Below are 17,384 nucleotides of genomic sequence, written 5' to 3'. Positions count from 1 at the left end.
TACCCTGTCCTGGAACTTAAAATTCTCCCTCAGCAAAATTACATATTTTTTGGTCAAATGAAATATTTGAAATAAATTTCCCTCCGAAAATCCAGGTTTTGTCCACACAAAACAAATCTTTTTTTTTTTTTTTTTTTTTTTTTTTTTTTTTTTTTTTCCCAAATAATTTCCTGAAGTAATAATTTATTTTCACGGATCCAGTTTGGATACAACTCAAACAAAACAATAAAAAATTATCTAAATTTCAATGCCAATTGCCTTTTAAAAGTAGGTGTTATTTATTTCATTCAAATAAAAGGCATAATGTAAAATATTTTCATGATTCTAAACCATCATAAGTGAATGAAAATACTTTCCTAGGCCAGCAACACATTTTGAAAAGATACTGCTTTTGCACTATATTCATACACTTCAGTATCTACTGTCCCTGACAGCCTTGAGCTAAGAATAAGGTTATCAATGATTTTGTGTTTATTTCTATGAAAAGCTATGATAAAGGTCTTATCAAATAAGTAAAGTTTCCATGTACAGCAACAGCACATTGTCACAGACATGGCAAGCAGAGGCTTGGTGCATTTTGGAAAGATAAATGGAGTAGTTGATTACATTCTGAGAGTTTTCCTTTACGTACACCTAAATAAATATTAGGATACCACAGCTGTGCATTGAATAAGACCTTGCTTAATTCAGCACAAGGTTGGAAGCATCAGTTTAGCATGGGTCAGGGGCAGTACTACAGGAACATAAGTTAATCAGGGGTTCAGGCTGGAGCACAAATTACACCATCTGGACTGGGCTTTCTTGCAACTATTCTCAAGTTACCAAAAGTAAGTCTAATTTGGCAATTCTTTGGCAGGGTTATGCTTCCTAATATTATTACTGAAATTATATGTGGTGGTGAAAATGATACCAGGGAATACGATTCAATCAAAAATCTCTAACTGCAGAAGTTAAATGAAAGAAATGCATTCAATTTTTTCACATAATCAAGAATATGGCCTTGTCCCAAGCAATATGTGTATTCAAACTAGAAACCCAATCCTTTACCCACTTACTCCCTGTAATGCCTTTTCTATATTGCTTCAAAGGAAGATCCCACACTCAGTCCCTGATCTTCTTCCTATACTTGCTATTTCCCACTTCTGCCCTGTTCTCAGATCCTCCTCTTGGGATCCTTCAGGTAAATAGCTTGCATCTCAAATATTGAAAACTAGTTCACAGGACATCTAGAAGCAGTCCTGTGGTTCCAAACAACCTCTGGTCTCATAGGCTTTGCTACCCCCAAACTGGAGACCCTGCATCTCCTGAACTCCAACATCCGTATTGGCAAAACAACGGCAACACCACAGAGTCTCTGCGTCTTCACAGCTGTGGCCACACATAATCCCCCAAACCTTCTACCTGCCTCCATGATTCTGCATTCACACACAGGCTGGATCTACTGATCAACTCCACTTGACACATGGGCTGCTGGAGTGTGAAAGAGGCATCACCAGGAAAGGCAAGACGTAAGGCTGTATGCTGAATGGTATGTAGCCTGTGCCATGGTGACATGCCCCTTTCCTGTCAGGTTATCTGCTGCGACACCTCTCCCATTCTGCGACTTGTTGCCTGATGTGCTTAGACCTGGTGGTAAGTTTCAAGAGGCTATATAGCAGAGTGTAGCCCACAGGTGACCTCCTTAGAATGGCTACCTTCTTGACAGCTAAAGCTAGACAAGACTAATCTCCTTACCTGAATAATGCATAAGGCTTCTGGTGAAACAGGCAGGTTCTTACAGTTACTCTTATGCCAATCTGCATAAACTATATAGTGAGTCCAGTCACATGGATCTCCATACACAAGCAGCGGACCTCAGTTATAAATGAAAAGGAATAACCAGAGAGGCATCCTTTGAGGGACAGCAGTGTGCCAACAAAGCTGGATGAACAGGTGCCTGTATGACCATTAGGCACAATGCAGCACAATGCTCCTTTGGCCCCATGGGCTGTCTCTATGTACTCTAATTTTCACTTGGGTTACAGAGAGTAAGTACCTCTACAACACACTCCACTGGGGTAAAGAACTGTCAGATATCTGGGGAATTTCTCCCTTTCACTAACCGAAGGCTAGGTCACCTCAGTCACTTATTACAGTTGTCATATTTCAACATTCCACTTAATGATTACACACTCCTTTGTATCCTGTTTGGTACTAACGATAACTAATTTCTGTAAACTTTTATCTGCCGTGTCTGAGTGTCTCCCACCAGAGGATCTGTTGTTTTGGGTGATTTAGGATCACAACTTTCAGCATTGTAACGTAAAAGATTATTATAGGCTTTCTGATTACTCTTTCTGTTTGGACAAGAAACAGCACAAAAGCTTGCACTTTCAGACTAAAAACTCTGGTGAGTGTGGAAGATTTGTGTCAGAAAAGTCACATTTGATAGCACAGACCTGTAGAAAGATATGACTCCTAATATTAAAAATCGACTAAAGAAGAGGAATACATTATAGAAAATGAAAAAGCAACTTCTATTGAAATTCTGAACTAACAGCAGTACCAGAAACTAAACTCAGCTTCTGAAAGCAACACAGCATTAATCTGTGAATGAATTTCCCTTCACCTAATATTTTTTCCCTTTGATTTTTTCCAGCATAGTTCTCAAACTACCAAGCTTATTATGCCTAGTTCTACCCTTAATGGTAAAGGCTATACAACTGTTCTGCTTACACAAACCATATTTAGCCTTAAGTTTTCAGGATGAAAATAACTTTACCCAGTGCCATGCAAGTATTTAGACATCTGTTTCTGCGTATTTGAGCAAAATAAATACTTTCTATTTGTCTTGTGCCTGTTCATACTTGTGTATTTGTATTGTGTGATTTTATGCAATACAGCCATTATATCCTTAGGATTTATGCTTTTAGGAACTTGAAGGATTTATTCTTTCTGTCATTACTCTTGCACAATTTTGATCATCTTGCTGCAATGATAAACAATTTGTCATTCACTAGTAAGGCACCTGTAGCAAAGGGAGATCCTGATTTCCCATTTTTGGTCCCACTTGTGTTGATTATAGCATCAAAAATCTCAAATTTCAGTCCTCCATGACTCAGGCTGCTTATAGACTGGGAGCTGAGCTAACTACAAATTCCTCAACAGAGGCTGTTTTATTTTCTTCACATTCAGCTTTTATTGGAGAGGGGTTTATAGTTCACACATATAAAGTTAAGCCAGTTCCAGAAACATAGATATTTCACATCTCAGAAGATTCCAGCTTGACTATATCTTACAAAGTTCATTCAAGGAAACACTTTGGTAATTTCATGTTAGAAGAGCTTTGGGATTAAAAATTGCTTACCATTTGATACTGAATTCCCATTTTCAGCAGTCACAGAACTGGACAGTGGATTAGATGACTGAGTTCCATGGTTATTTGCATTCTTATCCTGGGTTTCTGATCCAGTACCTGATGTATTTGGATCTTCCCTGCTCCTTAAATTCAGATTAGTTTCAGCACCTGATGCAAACAGAGAAAAAGCTTGTCAGCTTCCTATTAACTAGTGGATTTCACATATAAGTAGAAATAAACTAACACAGAGAAACCAAATTACTTTATCACATTAATTGAATTAATCACTAAATTCATGAGTCCAGTGATAAATGTGGAAGGTTTAACCCAGTGATTTTTGCAGGGTTTTTCTTTTTTCATTGTTAATGTTCCACTTGCGGCCATCTAAAGTTTAGGAAGTGAAAGGCATTATAAAATGCCATTTGTACTGTTTCTTTTCACACAAAAATCAGATGATAAAGCTCAGCAAATGTTTGTATTTCCTCTATTTTAGATTACGTTCTATTTTGCATGCGTTCATATACCACTGCCATCACTGCAATGCTTTCACCATTGCATTAGGTGGTACTAGCAACAGCTATAACAGAGGTTTATTTTTTCTGTCTCCTACCACAAGAAACAAAATGGCTTTTGATACGAAACTGTATGTATGTAGCAGCGTTCCTCCCAGCAGAGCCTCCCCGTGGGCATTATTTACCCTGCCTCAGGGCTCTGCATCCATCAATCATAATTTTCTATAAAGTTCCAGGTTTTTCTGTCATAGCGTTTTAGTTACATTTCTTCAAGACATCAAGAGGAGGTCTGATCCTGTAGGAGTTCCCAAGCTATGTACAATGCACAGGCATTTCTTCAAAGAGAAGGGCAAAACCCTTCTCTTTCTTTCCTCTCTGACTGACAGCACATCCATGCAAAGCAGAACAGCTCAGCTCACATCAAAGTGCCTGGAGCTGGCTCTGAGCTTGCCTGGCTTTGTCAGCCCCAAGAAACAGGGCTCAGCCATCAGCTGTGCCCGAGTGGTGCTCCCCACTGGAGTTCAGGGGCTGAAGCCAGGTTTGTATCCCAGAGTCAAGACTGTGAATGCATGGGGATGGTAGGAGAGACCCACATTGCAGTTCTGGCGTGCCAAGCTATCCCCACTCCACCCCTGTGTGGCAGGGCTGTTGAAGCTGCATGAAATGCTGCACTGGCAAGGCTATGGACATTTTAAATGGATTTTTCTCTCTTTTCTGTGTTTCTCTTAATTTTGCAGTGAAAATATATGCATACTCTTTGCTTGCTGTAGTCGGGTTTGTTTCACAGAAGACAAAGCTGAATTCAGTTCTCTGTTTGGATCCATTTCAGATTTCCTAACTGCTTCCACCTGCTCTGAGAGCTGGCCTTAGCTGCGAGGCTGACATATTATGGCTGACCTGGGTGCAGAGGTCCTATTTAGCACTCTAAAATGGAAATTTTTCGTCTATGACAGCTCTCAAAGAGGTAATCCTTGTTTTTGGTTGTGTCTGTCTAAGCTTTGTCATAATGACAGTAACAACCAATGGAGGTCAAAAGACTAGCTATTAAACCCAACATTACAGCGTTCATGCATACTGCCAATGACATCCTCAGCTCTCCCAAAGATAGAATACATTCTTACGAGTCTTGAGCACATGAACATTTTTCAAGGGGAAAGAAAAAACATTTTCTCACCAGGTAACAGATACCTCACCTGCAGATTTTCAAACCTGATGTTGACTGCACCGCTGATTTTTCATTTTTATGCCTGAACTGAAGAAAACCCACCTGGTTTATAAAGTACCAACGTTTAAAAAGTGAATTCATTAAATGAAAACTATATATCCATTCTGTTTAACTTGAAATGTTTTGTTTCATTGAAAAGGTCTTTGTTATTTTTGCTTAGCTTTTAGTTATCTAACTCTGAATCTTTCTTAACATTTCCTCTTCTAACAAAAAAAGCTTTCTTGAAAAGTCAAGAAGTTTGTTTCCAAGCTGTCAGAATAAAACATTCCAATGGTTCTTTTGCTTCATCCCTTGCCCTCATTCCCTGATCATTTTTGCCCGATCTGACTGGAGTGTTTTAGTGGCACTGTTTCATAAACTGCATATTTAGGCAAAAGTGCTACGCATTGAAAAAATTAGGCCAGCTCTACGCACAGTATCTGACTTGGGAAAGGCAGTAGAATCAGAGTCTGAGCTGAAAAATGCATACAGTACAATTATGAGAGCATGCCTGATTTAGCTTTTGTACAAGCAAGTTGACTGCAAAATGCATCTTTGCAGCTCATATTAAATTTGTCTGAAAAGGAAATGTCACTTTTAGATGTTAATAGTCAGTGCAGTTGCCTATAGATCATAATCCACCTACATAATTATTGTGCCACCTTTTACATAAAGAGTCTCGGGGGAAGTGGCTGGGATCCTTATCTTTCTTGATATCCGAAAGATTTATTGATTTGCCTGACATCTGCAATTCATTTGAGAATGTGCAAGTGGAAAGACTTTTTCTTGCATTCCTGTTTGCAGAAGCCTTTGTTTCACAGGTACATTGATATCTTTTCATGGCATTCATGAAGGGTTCTCGGAAAATAAAAGATTATATTTTCTCCTTTGTATCTCTAAAATGAAATACTACAAAGAATTGTGGATAGCTACTATTGAGCTAAAATATCATGCTAGATTGGCAGAAACAAGTAGTGGACAGAGATGCAACATATCTTTTGGGACAGCTATCTACAGATCTGTTATCCCATTTGCTTTATTCAGTCATTGTAAGAAATGCACCCCTTTAGTTTCTAAACAGAAGACTATATAAAGAAAATATATGTCATAGTGCCTTATTTAATTAATCCTGAGGGTGGGAAAGAAGCCTATATTTTGTTTCAAAATAATCTGGATTATATAAAGATACCTGTACTGATTTCCTATATATAGGCATCTTCCGATCACCATTGGAGCAGTTTCATGTGAGTCCACAGAAAAAGTGTAGCTGCATATGTTGGCTGACGTCTAAAAGACTCCTGGTGTAGCCAGACTGTGTCCCTAGCAAACAAATACTGCTTATTTAATTTGGACTTTGTGTAAAATGGCTGAGTTTCTCAAGAAAATATTTTCTATTAATAGGATAACAAGAGGATAACAAGGTGTAACTAGCAAACTGTCCCAGTGCTGCAAAACTTATCTGGGATCGTTGGGCAATTCATGTCGGAAGGGAGCTCAGGAGGTCCCTCATGCACCCCTGCTCCAAGCAGGGCCAGCTGTGGGATCAGACCAGGTTGCTCAGGGCTTTGCCCAGGTGGGTCTTGAAACCCCCCAAGGATGGAGCCTGCCCACCCCCCCGGGCAGCCGGTCCCTCTGCCCACCCCCCGGCCTGCCTGCCCTCACGGGGAGAGGTTTCACACCCAGCCTGAACCCCTCTCGTTTCAGTTCACGCCTGCTGTACCTTGTTGCCCGGCTGCCCCCTCCCCATCCCCTCCCCGTAGGCACTGGGGTGGCTGTGAGGTGCCCCTGAAGCCGTCTCTGCCCCAGGCTGGACAAGCCCCACTGCCCCAGCCGCTGCTCACAGGGACACCCTCCAGCCCTGAGCATCATGCGGGTGAACTCACCCCAGGTCATCAGCATCTTTCTGCGCTGAGAAGCAGCAAACTGGCCACAGTACCCAGATGTGGTCTAACAGGTCCTGGCCAGAGGAGACACCCCCTGGCCGGAGCTCCCAGCAGTGCTCCTGCTGTTGCAGCCCTGGATGTTGCTGGCCATCTCTGCAGCCAGGGCTCGCTGCCAGCTCCTGCCCAGCTCCCAGAGCCCCCAGCACCCTTTCCCCAGACTGTCTGTCCCCAGCCTATATCATTATAAAAGGTAATTCCTTGCCAGGTGCAGGACATTGCGTTTTTTTTCCCAATAAGTTTTAACATGCCAGAAGGCATTGACTTTATCTTCTGTGCTGGATTATGTCTCTCCATCCCATCTCCCCACTACTCAAAATATCCCTGAGCATAACAAAGATGTCTCATGACTTTGTATCACAATATTCCACACAATTTATAATTGTGCAGTGGTATCTTAGATGGACATACTGTGGACAATTACAAAAGATATAGGGAAGCCCTCTATTAATACTAAAGACTTAGAAAACCCCCACTGATTCCTATTTTATCCATCAAGTATTGGTCTGAAATTCACTTCACTCTCATGTTTTCCCAGTCACCTAATATAGAAGTTTGGACTTTTATCCACATTAATGTCAGCCTCCTCCTGCTGCCATGAATCTCTGCAGATACAAGTATGCACTGCTCTCCCATTACTCATCAACATTCTGAAACTATCAGAAATACTTTAGGATACAGAAAAAGAAAAAACTATGGTTCCTACAGCTGAACATCTTCACCAACGTGCTGAATGTTAGCTTTTTGTTCAGATTTGTGCTCTGCTGTTCTCACCAGATGGATGCATTATTTACCATGTTCTTTTTTTTTTTTTTTTTTTAAGTAACATCATCTTAACAATTTCCAGCTAGTAATAAATGTTATTTCAAAAGTCATCCGTACCTACTTTTGAGACACTACCTACAGAGAGGTATCAGCTGTAAGAGCATGGTGGGAGTTTGTGTTTATAAAAGGAATACAAGCTTTAAGTGAAAACCCACAGACTTCGCAACAGTGAAGAGCATTTGGATTACTATTTTGGCAAAATGACTTTGCCAAAAAGATACCTGTGACAGTCAAATTCTGCTCTGACTAATCTTGCAGTTAATGAGGATGTATGGACCACAAGGATGTACGGATGTCTGGATTGGGGACATAATTTGCCTCTCAATTGCAGCATAGTTAATAACTGGAATAGCATGTACAGTACTTTTAATCAGAGTATGACAAATCAAAGTGTAACAATAATTTCCTTACAAGCAAGCTTTGTATTCCAACAGATCCATAATTAATTACATCAACATTACTTGAAAAGTGTAAGAGGAAAGGTATGCAAAAGAGGCAGCTCACAGAATCCACATTTGCTAGTTATCCTCAGTGTTCCTGGAAGAGACTGAGTTTAAAACTCATGGCAAAGTCATAAGGCACAGGATAGACTGAAATTTCACTTATTTTGGAAATAAAAGTGAGAGTATGGTAATCGTGGAAATGATTTAATATATCTGCTTTTCATTTCCCTTTTTGAGTCATTATCTCACTCTTAAAAGAAACCCAGTGCACTGAGAGTCTAGATGACAGAAATATTTTTTTTCAAAAGAATAACTTAAACTCTTTTAATTGAGCTATGACTTCCAAATATCCTATTATAAAACTCTTCTTTCTGAAACATAAAATGAGGGATCCCAAACATCATAGTTATTTCATAAGCTGTATTTAGCCTGAATTAATGCTGTTATCACCAAATTAGAAGATGGGCCAGTATAGGCTCTATTCAGATGACAGATTAAAGTGCAATACTGAAACATTTTGAGAAACTATTAATTTTGTAAGGAAAATAAGCCTAAAGCGAAGTATAAATCAATGACTGATATCAGCATTTAGGTGGAATCACCACAGACTTTTTGTGCAGCAAGACATGGAAAAACAGTGTATTATTAAAAGCCTGACAGTAACTCACCTGGTTGGTTTGTATTTTTTCCCGTCCTTGTTTTTGCTCTCCTTTCTTTACAAGTAGGTATATCCATAGCCTATATCTGTCCCCATATGATCTTTTTTCAAATACTCCTTTTAACATTTAGTGCTCATTTACAGTCTGACTGAAAACTCATTAATGACAACAGAAGGGCTCCACTGCTTTCAGCGGGGTTTGGATCAGATTCATGCTTACCTTGGATGCTTTGTGCAGCACTGCCAAAGCACCGAGGGATTCATCACACAGGGTAAATACAGAGGGCCTCTTGCTTTGTCTATCCTGGTAACTCAGATGTGATTGTACCTGTTCTCTGGCCCTGAGGCAAATGATAAAGAGACCTTGTCTATACTGTTACACTTTCTTGCCCTTCACAGCAGAGAGGCTGCATCCAAGTTGTCTACTGGGAATAGTCCCTGGCCTGTGCCGATTCTTGAACCATGCCCAGATCTATCTGCAGGGCAGCCAGCCTGCCAGGTCCCAAACCATGCCAGGGACTGCTCTAGCACTGTGACCACGCAGAGGATTGAGCTGCCATTCCCAGGACACTCCCCAGCACTGGCTCTCTACTAAAACAGACATAGCCTTTCACCTTGACAGCACCTGTTAGCACAGTCAGCAATCAGTGGTCAATATTAAGTCCATCTCAGGTAAAAAAGGAAAAATATGGAAGAAAAACAACCTCAAACCAGATGGGGCTAGTGGGGCACTGAACTGTTGTACAGTTTCTGCAAAGCGGCATTCAAAAGTTTCATCCTGACAGTAAGGGGAAAGCAGCTTCTTAGTTTTGCTGTAGTGTAAATGGAAATCATACACACACACACCCCCAATCTGATCTGGCTTGTACCTGGACCATTCTTTCAAGGTGCATGTTCCTTTTCATCAGTTAAACAGAGAGTTAAGGCTGAGTTCTCAGCTGAGGAATTTCAGTGCCACAAGCTAGGCAGGATGTATCTAGGTCCTAAAATAGAAACAATCTCTGTCCTGATCAACAAAAAACATCAGCCCCGTGAAACAGAAACCACAAATATTATAGAAAAAACTTAAAAGCTTTTCCACAAAGGAACAAAACCTACAAAAATATGTAACACATATAATTACGCAAAGAAATATGAAAAAAGGGGGAAATAGTTCCCCTTCTTATCATTTAATGTCTTATATAAATCCCACAATAATGTAAAATATTATTTCTTCATTCATGGAAAACATTAATTTCTGTAACTAATATTCAATACATGGTTTTAGTTAACAAGATCCACAGATGTTCATACTTCATTAACAACTATGAAATCTGGAAAACACAAACATTGTGGCAGATAAATTAATGTCTTACAGGAGGAGAAGCTTTTTGTACCTGGGCTGCTATGGAATGTAAAAGCTAAATAGCCTGATCTCCTTGAAACCCATGGCTGGCATCCAGCAAAATGGAAATTTCAAATCAAGCAGCTTGTCATTATACATGTGAATAAGAGAGAACTGATCGATCCTATTAACCAGCATATGAAAGACAAGTTGTTGCAGACAGAAGGAAACCCTGATCTGTGCTCTCACTCTTGGGAGAGTCAGGAATACACTGAATCCTAGTGGCCAACCCTGAATACTTGTTACATTTACTGTGGTAAGTGGATATGGTGAAGTGATGGAAAAAAAAGAAGATGGCAACTGCAGAAATCATGCAGATATTTTTTGGATGAAGGAAAGGGAGAGGAAGGTTAAATAAGAACAGGCAATTTCATTTTGGCATGAGTGTTTACCACTGCATTTTGTTGCACCTTGACAATTGCACTTGGCATTTTCTGTTTTGCTCTGACTTACTGTCGAGACATCCTTGTCCATGGCATTTTCTAGCTACCCTCAGCACATGTTGTCTTGGGTGTCCTTTCACCGGATAAATGCATATTGCTTCAGAGTAGTTCAGTTTACCCACACGAAGTCACACTGTGACCTGCTGTAGCATGACTGTTTACTTTGTCTACTGAGAGCTGGAGGCAAGCAAATGCATCTTATTTGCTGAAAGAAATGGAGCAGGATGAAAACTGTCAAGACAGGATTCCCCCAGCCTATTAGCCTGTACTGTGTGTCTCACTCTCATGGCTGTGCTGCCGGCTGCTGCTGCCATCAGAGGCAATAATTATCCATTGATTTATTTCACCTCACAAAGCCTGCCCTTATAACGGCAATTGTCCAGGATTTCCCCCTGCAACAATGCTCCTAGGATAGGCAGCAATGAATTTGTACTGCCATGTCCTGCACCCTTTGTCTCTGAGCTGTGTAAGTGGAGTTATCAGAGAGTGCTACAAGCCACTCCAGAAGCCATATTCTTCAACAGAGCAGGCAAATATGGAAACGTAAACCACTTCTTTGCTCTCGGAAGCTGCATTTGTGGAAGCTTTGTATGAAGACTGGAAAGCAAAGAGAGGAGACAGACGCCATGAAGAACATCAAGTGACAAAACTCACTCTGCTAGAGGTAAAGACCTCCTCTGAAGAATATTGTGTTAGTGTGACCTCAACCCCAATCTGCCAGAGTTTGGAAGATAAGGCTGGTAGTGAGAAGGAAGTTGTTGAAGCAGCTGTAGGAACTCCTGGGTCTGGTTCAGCCTTTAAGAACCATCATCTCAATCACTTTTTTGTAAATCGCTTCACAGCTATGGAGAGTATGGACCTAGAACAGAAAGGTTTTTTCTGCTTGCTTCTCTGATGGACTTGTGCTGGTGGGAAGATAGTGGTCTTATTTTACATTTATTTCAGTGACAATCATTACAAGCTACAAACCTTTCCCTCTCTCCTGGAAGTAATGTTAGGGACATCTCTGGGTCAGGTAAACTTTCAGAGTTGGTGGGAGAGACAACGCAAGTGCCTTCATTCCCTGTTTAGAGGACTCTGGATTGTTCGAATTAGGCTTGTTCCCAACAGGAGACAAAGACAGCTCTGCTGAAGTGGAGGAAACAGCCTTCTTAAATAATGGTAATGGATGAAGGATATGTGGACAGGCTGCTTGATAGTATTTGGGCAAGAACTTGGAACACCTTTTTAATGCAGCAAGTGTGCTAGAGTCCAGCCAGCGTACGTGTTTCAGAGACTGGGGATTTCATTCACCAATCTTCTCTAGAAACTGATCTCTGCAGACCTTCCTGAGCTCCATTACTAACCACAGAGGGCAATAAAGAGGGCAGCACTGCTTGGGACAATTTCCTGCCTTAGGAGAAGCATTTCTTCCCTCCATATTCCTATGTTCCCCACCTTTTCATGTCTAATATGGAAAAAAGTAGCTGATTTTACTCTGTAATAGTTATGTTTACTGTTAGGTGTGTTGACTGGCTGACCAAAGTCTATTTCTTGTGTTTGTTTGGTTAAAAAACTGCTCGTGTGCTGGAAAAGGAGGCGGCAACTCGGTAAGAAATGCAGCCACTCTTTTTAAACTGTTTTCTTTTAACTAATGTGGATGCAGCAGTTCTTTTTGAAGCCAAACGTTTATGTTTGTTTACATTTGTGTGTGGTATCTCAGTAACAGAACAGCCATTACTGCTGGGCTTTAGTTGCTGTGGGAAGGAATTATGTGATGAGACACTGTCTCAACCTTCCTCCCCCTCAAACACAGTTGCAAATATTGTAAAAATAAACAAACAAAAAAACCCCAAACAAACAAACAGACAGGGATTTGCTACTGCCAGCAGCATCACATCAGTTCTATTTACTTTTCCCACAGAATACTTCTGCAGAGATTTTTCGGGATCTCTCTCATACCAGCTCTGGCATTGACTGCAATGCAGAAGTCAGCATAAGTGACTGTGTTCGGCAGAAAAATTGTTTGAGCGGATCCTGAGGGACGATCCAAGGAATATATTTGAATCATCTGTACTGTAATCCTGCCCACCAAACAGGGACAGCTATACTGGAAAACCTCTTGAACAACATTACCGATTTGTTCAAAGTGATCTTCTGAAATAAAAATTGAATTTAGATATTCTTTAGATTCTTTTAAAGTTAATTTTGAAGGGATACAGTGATGGACAATGACACCTCCGTAAACCTCAAAGCATAAACATATGGCTGTCATGGATGCAGTGTGATAAGCACCCATACTGTGCACAAATATAGCCAACCTGTGGCTAAAAACTGTCACTACATGCTACTAGTATGTCAGCATCATACTGCAACCAGCCCTTAAGGGAAGAGCTAAAAGAAAAAATGACATGTGGAACTTCAGGTCTAATTTTTTCATTGTTTTTTTCTTGTAAAAAATGCACCACACAAATAATTTTCCTGTTTTTCATTTTAAAATAGAAAACCTCAAGCCAAAAGGGCACTGAACTGGAAGGTCTCTTTATTTTCCCACTCACTAGTGGGCCCAGGGAGAACACAGATGCCCCATATTGCTACTCCTACTTCCAGTGCTCCACTTCCAAACACTCTCGAACCCTCTCAACAGCAGAGTGCAGCGGTGTGGAGAGAGCATGAGGGTCAGGGCACCCTCATGTTTATGACCAACTCTTTTTCCCAGTCTCTTTCCAGCTATCTTCTCTTGCTTCTCCATCCAGCCCCACAAAATGCCGGTGCTGGAACTGGAACACAATCCACACATGTGGGTCGATAGAGTTTCGTGGTGAATGGCATGAGTCCTGTCAAGAACTTTGGGTCATCACTGAGGGGCTGGAGTTTGCGCAGTCACAAATGCATTGCTCTGGGATACCTCAGCCAGTGAGTTTAGAAGTAGCCTGGTTTATTTATAACGCATCTTTGGTTGCTGTGAAGACATACTTCTATATGACAACCTGACCAGTGTTGAAATGGCCGGTCTTGAACTTACCTAGGTCCAAAATAAAAAGTCAAAACATTTAATTAACATTACCAGTAAGAAAAAATTACTATGTTTGAGGCCATCCATTTCAATGCTTTCCAAACAGTTTTGAAAGACTGGACATGAAAGAATATTTATTTCTGCACAGAATTTCAGATAGCTTGATTTTCATTCCAGGGCAAAACAAAAATAAACATCACAATCTTGACATTTTCTGTGAAATGGAACTATTATTCTCTACTGAGGCTCTATGCAAAAGATGACTTAATGCTGAGGTGGATGTAAATAAGTTAACAGCATCTGAACAGATTTCTTACTCGGTTGAGAATGTAATTAGAGACTTTCACTAAAATCTGTGTTCAAATTTCCCTCTCCACTATGTCCCAAATGCCTGTAGAACTGTAGAATCAAGTGACAGGATGTTTACTGCCAAATAGCCACATACATGGTTGGCATCAGGAATGGAAGTGTACTATGATTCAACTTCTTTGCTCTCCCAGATATGGCTAATTTCTCACATTAATGTATCTTTGGTTTACAATGACTGATGTAGTCGTTCCTAAACAAAGTCCTTCATGGTTCTGCATCTTGGATCATAAATAAAGAATACTGAAGACTGTTTACTATTCAAAGAAGCACACAACACTGTCAGTAATGAGACAACTTCCTAAACCACTGCTGAATTTCAAACAATGATGTTGCATCAAGTGGTGAAGAAAAGACATTGTAATAAAAAAAATTCCTGTAAATGTCTACCTGAATGATCAGTCACTATTAAAGGTGGGATATTATTAAAAACTGTGGGCTTGAAATGCACTAAGCCGAACCAGTATGGTGTGTTTAATTTACTCCAGTATCAGCCAAGATGAAGGGGACACAAATTAAACCCAAATCAATGGAAAGAAAGCAAACAATAATTAGCTATTTAAAAGGAATGCCTGCAGGTCTCAGAAATGGAACATGAAAAAAGAACAGAAAAGTTGGTGCAATTACTTCTCCTCAGCTTCCTTCCTGTTCAGCACTGACTAGGTATGAACATAAGAGATCTTGCACCAGGTCAGACCAAGGGTCTGTCTGCTCCAGGATCCTTTTCTGACATCTGTAGATACTTACACTATGTGATTATGTCAAAAATACAGTGATATTTTCTGTGTGATCCTGGGGCTGCACAGTCTCCTGCAGCCTCTATTTTACTTTATTTTACTATAGGATTTGGAAACGTTTAGAGGAGTGCTAAGGATCTGATTTTATTTTCAATACAAGCATTTAAAAAGAAAGAAAGAAAAAAAAAAGGTTTATGACAATATCCATTCTTTTTTCACCTAAAAATGTGCCTTGATTTGTTCTTCTAATAATATTCAGGTTAACATTGTTTATGGTAATCACACACAAAGCCTCTTTTCCATGTCAGAACAGAAAACTAAAGCAAATTACACATTACATGATTTTAGGCTGTAAAAGCAAACCAGGAAGAGAAATGCTACAGTGAAAAAAAATGGTCATAACAGAACCCCCAAAAAACCTCTTCAGCAGTAAAATATACTAGTTTTCAGAGATTCTGAAATGGAAAATTATTCATGGTATATTGTGTTTGTCCTAAAACAGCAGATCTTTTTTGTGAGAAATTATCCAGATAATGGCAGGCACATAGATGACAAGGCTGTGGTTTAAGGTGGCTTCTTTCAGGCTGTAAAAAATTTTATTCTGCAAACAGGAATAGAGGGTACTTTCTCTAAACTCTTCTAATCCCTTTTTCTACTGCAGTAATGCAAATCACAATTATTTCCTGAGAAAAATCACCCAGCATGGGCTGGATGGCAACTGTATTGCCAGCAGCTCTGTCTCCTCCTTTGTAATTTTCTGCATAGGGCATCTTTGGCTAGCCAAGTATGGGTCTTTTTTTATGAGTCTCATTAAACTCCTACTAGCAGTGCTTTGGCTTCCTCCCACTTTTCTGTACCTACTGCAAGAGATTCAGATTGAGAGCTGCAAGTAGTCCACAGTGAATCAGAGAGTGATGACTGTCCTGTGTTTAGATATCTAATCTGAAAATTAGTCACAGAAAGTCACCCTCACTCCCTGATAATTAAGGCAATGATATAAACAGATATTAATCTTTTCCTAATAAATGTTATGAAGCTTCATTCATTAAAGTTTTAATGCTTTGAGAATTTTACTTGAAAGGTGTTATAGAAGTCCTATGTCTCATGTAATCATTTCTCCAGCATACTTTGGTAAAAGATAAAAGAGGAAAACAGTTTTCTGTATTACTCATGTTTTGTAAGTTGTTGGTTTTTGCCACAAAGAAAGTAAAACTATTACATTGTATCAATAAAATGTAGGAATAATGAGATGCAGATATGAATATTATCTTTATTAAGTTGCTTAGGAGGAAAAGCTGAGTGGTTTAGAGCATAAGGGACTGGGATTTCATCTCAGAAAACCCAGTGGGGATTTAATTTGCAATCTACTGTTGAGACATTAGTTACACAATAGCTTGCTCTAATCTGCTGATAGAGGGAAATTATTTACTAGCTATCAAAGGGATACCTGCCTTTGACAGGACGGTACTCCGCATACATACACATTAAATCCCGTTATTTTCTGAGTTTGAGCCAATTTCAGCAAAGAGTATCTAGCAAGCTTTAGTCCCAACTAGGTATGTCTAAATTTCTGTATCATTTGACAGTTGTAAGTATCTTCCAGTGACTTCCAATGCTTAAATGGGAGAATGTGGAATAATTCACTGACATGTGAAGCTACCTGCCTTGGAAATACCTCACTTAGGAAGCAGGCAAAGAAGGGATTCTTATAGTTAATGGATGCCAAAGATATTGGTCAAACATTTGAACACTATCAGTGTTTTCTTAACAATCTAATATTTGCATGCCTTTCCTGTTATATAAGTCACTGAACTGTTTTGGGAAGGAATAGGTCACTGAAGCATGCATAAACTCACATACACAGTTCCACTTGTATTGAAACGCCAACAATAATTCATGAAACTTGGAAGCCTATACATTGGTGAACTATGTAAATGAAAGGTCTTCCAAATTTTACTTCTTCAATGCTTAAATATGGGGTTGTAAGCTTGCACATTTTCTTTTGCATAGACACAGAAGTCAAGCATCCATGCCAACCTTTTCTCAGCAATCAGGAAGGAGAGAAGGTATTAGGTCTTTATCTCAATAGCCTGAAGGTAATCATCCAGGTTAAGCAAAAATCATATTTCCTTTGCTCCTTTCCCTTTAGAATCCACATGAATACTGACTTTGCCAGTCTGAGCATGGATGATGGGCTAGGAATTATTCCATCTTTTGTTCCGAAGCTGAAATGATTCCTCTTTGTGTGGAGTAATTCAATATCAACGGTACCAATCAAGAGAAATAACACTACGACTTAGCAGTCTGAGTATCATTCATCCACAATGAGGAAAAGAAAATTCTGTTCTTGCTCCACAAATATTTACTATGAAATGCATAAACATGTAATTGTCTCTTCCTTATATAAGAAATGTCTTCCATGTTGAATAGATAAAAACACCTGTACATTCTGCTAGAGAGTGTGGTTTTGTGATTAAAGAATTGAATTTGGTTTCACGACATCTAGTCTCAAATCTAAGGTCCTGTCTAGAAATATCTGA

General features: G+C 39.7%; 1 protein-coding gene across 2 annotated transcripts in view; it reads right to left on the bottom strand.

The window, feature by feature from the left end:
* Window positions 1–17,384, bottom strand: part of MYO16 (myosin XVI) — a 405,668-nt gene that overhangs the window by 22,708 nt on the left and 365,576 nt on the right. For both annotated transcript variants that reach the window (XM_040584517.1, XM_040584516.1), the window contains one exon: window positions 3,347–3,505. In XM_040584517.1, coding sequence (XP_040440451.1) covers window positions 3,347–3,505 — 159 coding nt within the window. The remainder of the gene's footprint in view (window positions 1–3,346; window positions 3,506–17,384) is intronic.

Source organism: Falco naumanni, chromosome 2 (genome assembly GCF_017639655.2).
Source record: "Falco naumanni isolate bFalNau1 chromosome 2, bFalNau1.pat, whole genome shotgun sequence".
Lineage (NCBI taxonomy): Eukaryota > Metazoa > Chordata > Aves > Falconiformes > Falconidae > Falco > Falco naumanni.
This window is presented reverse-complemented; position numbering and strand designations above follow the sequence as displayed.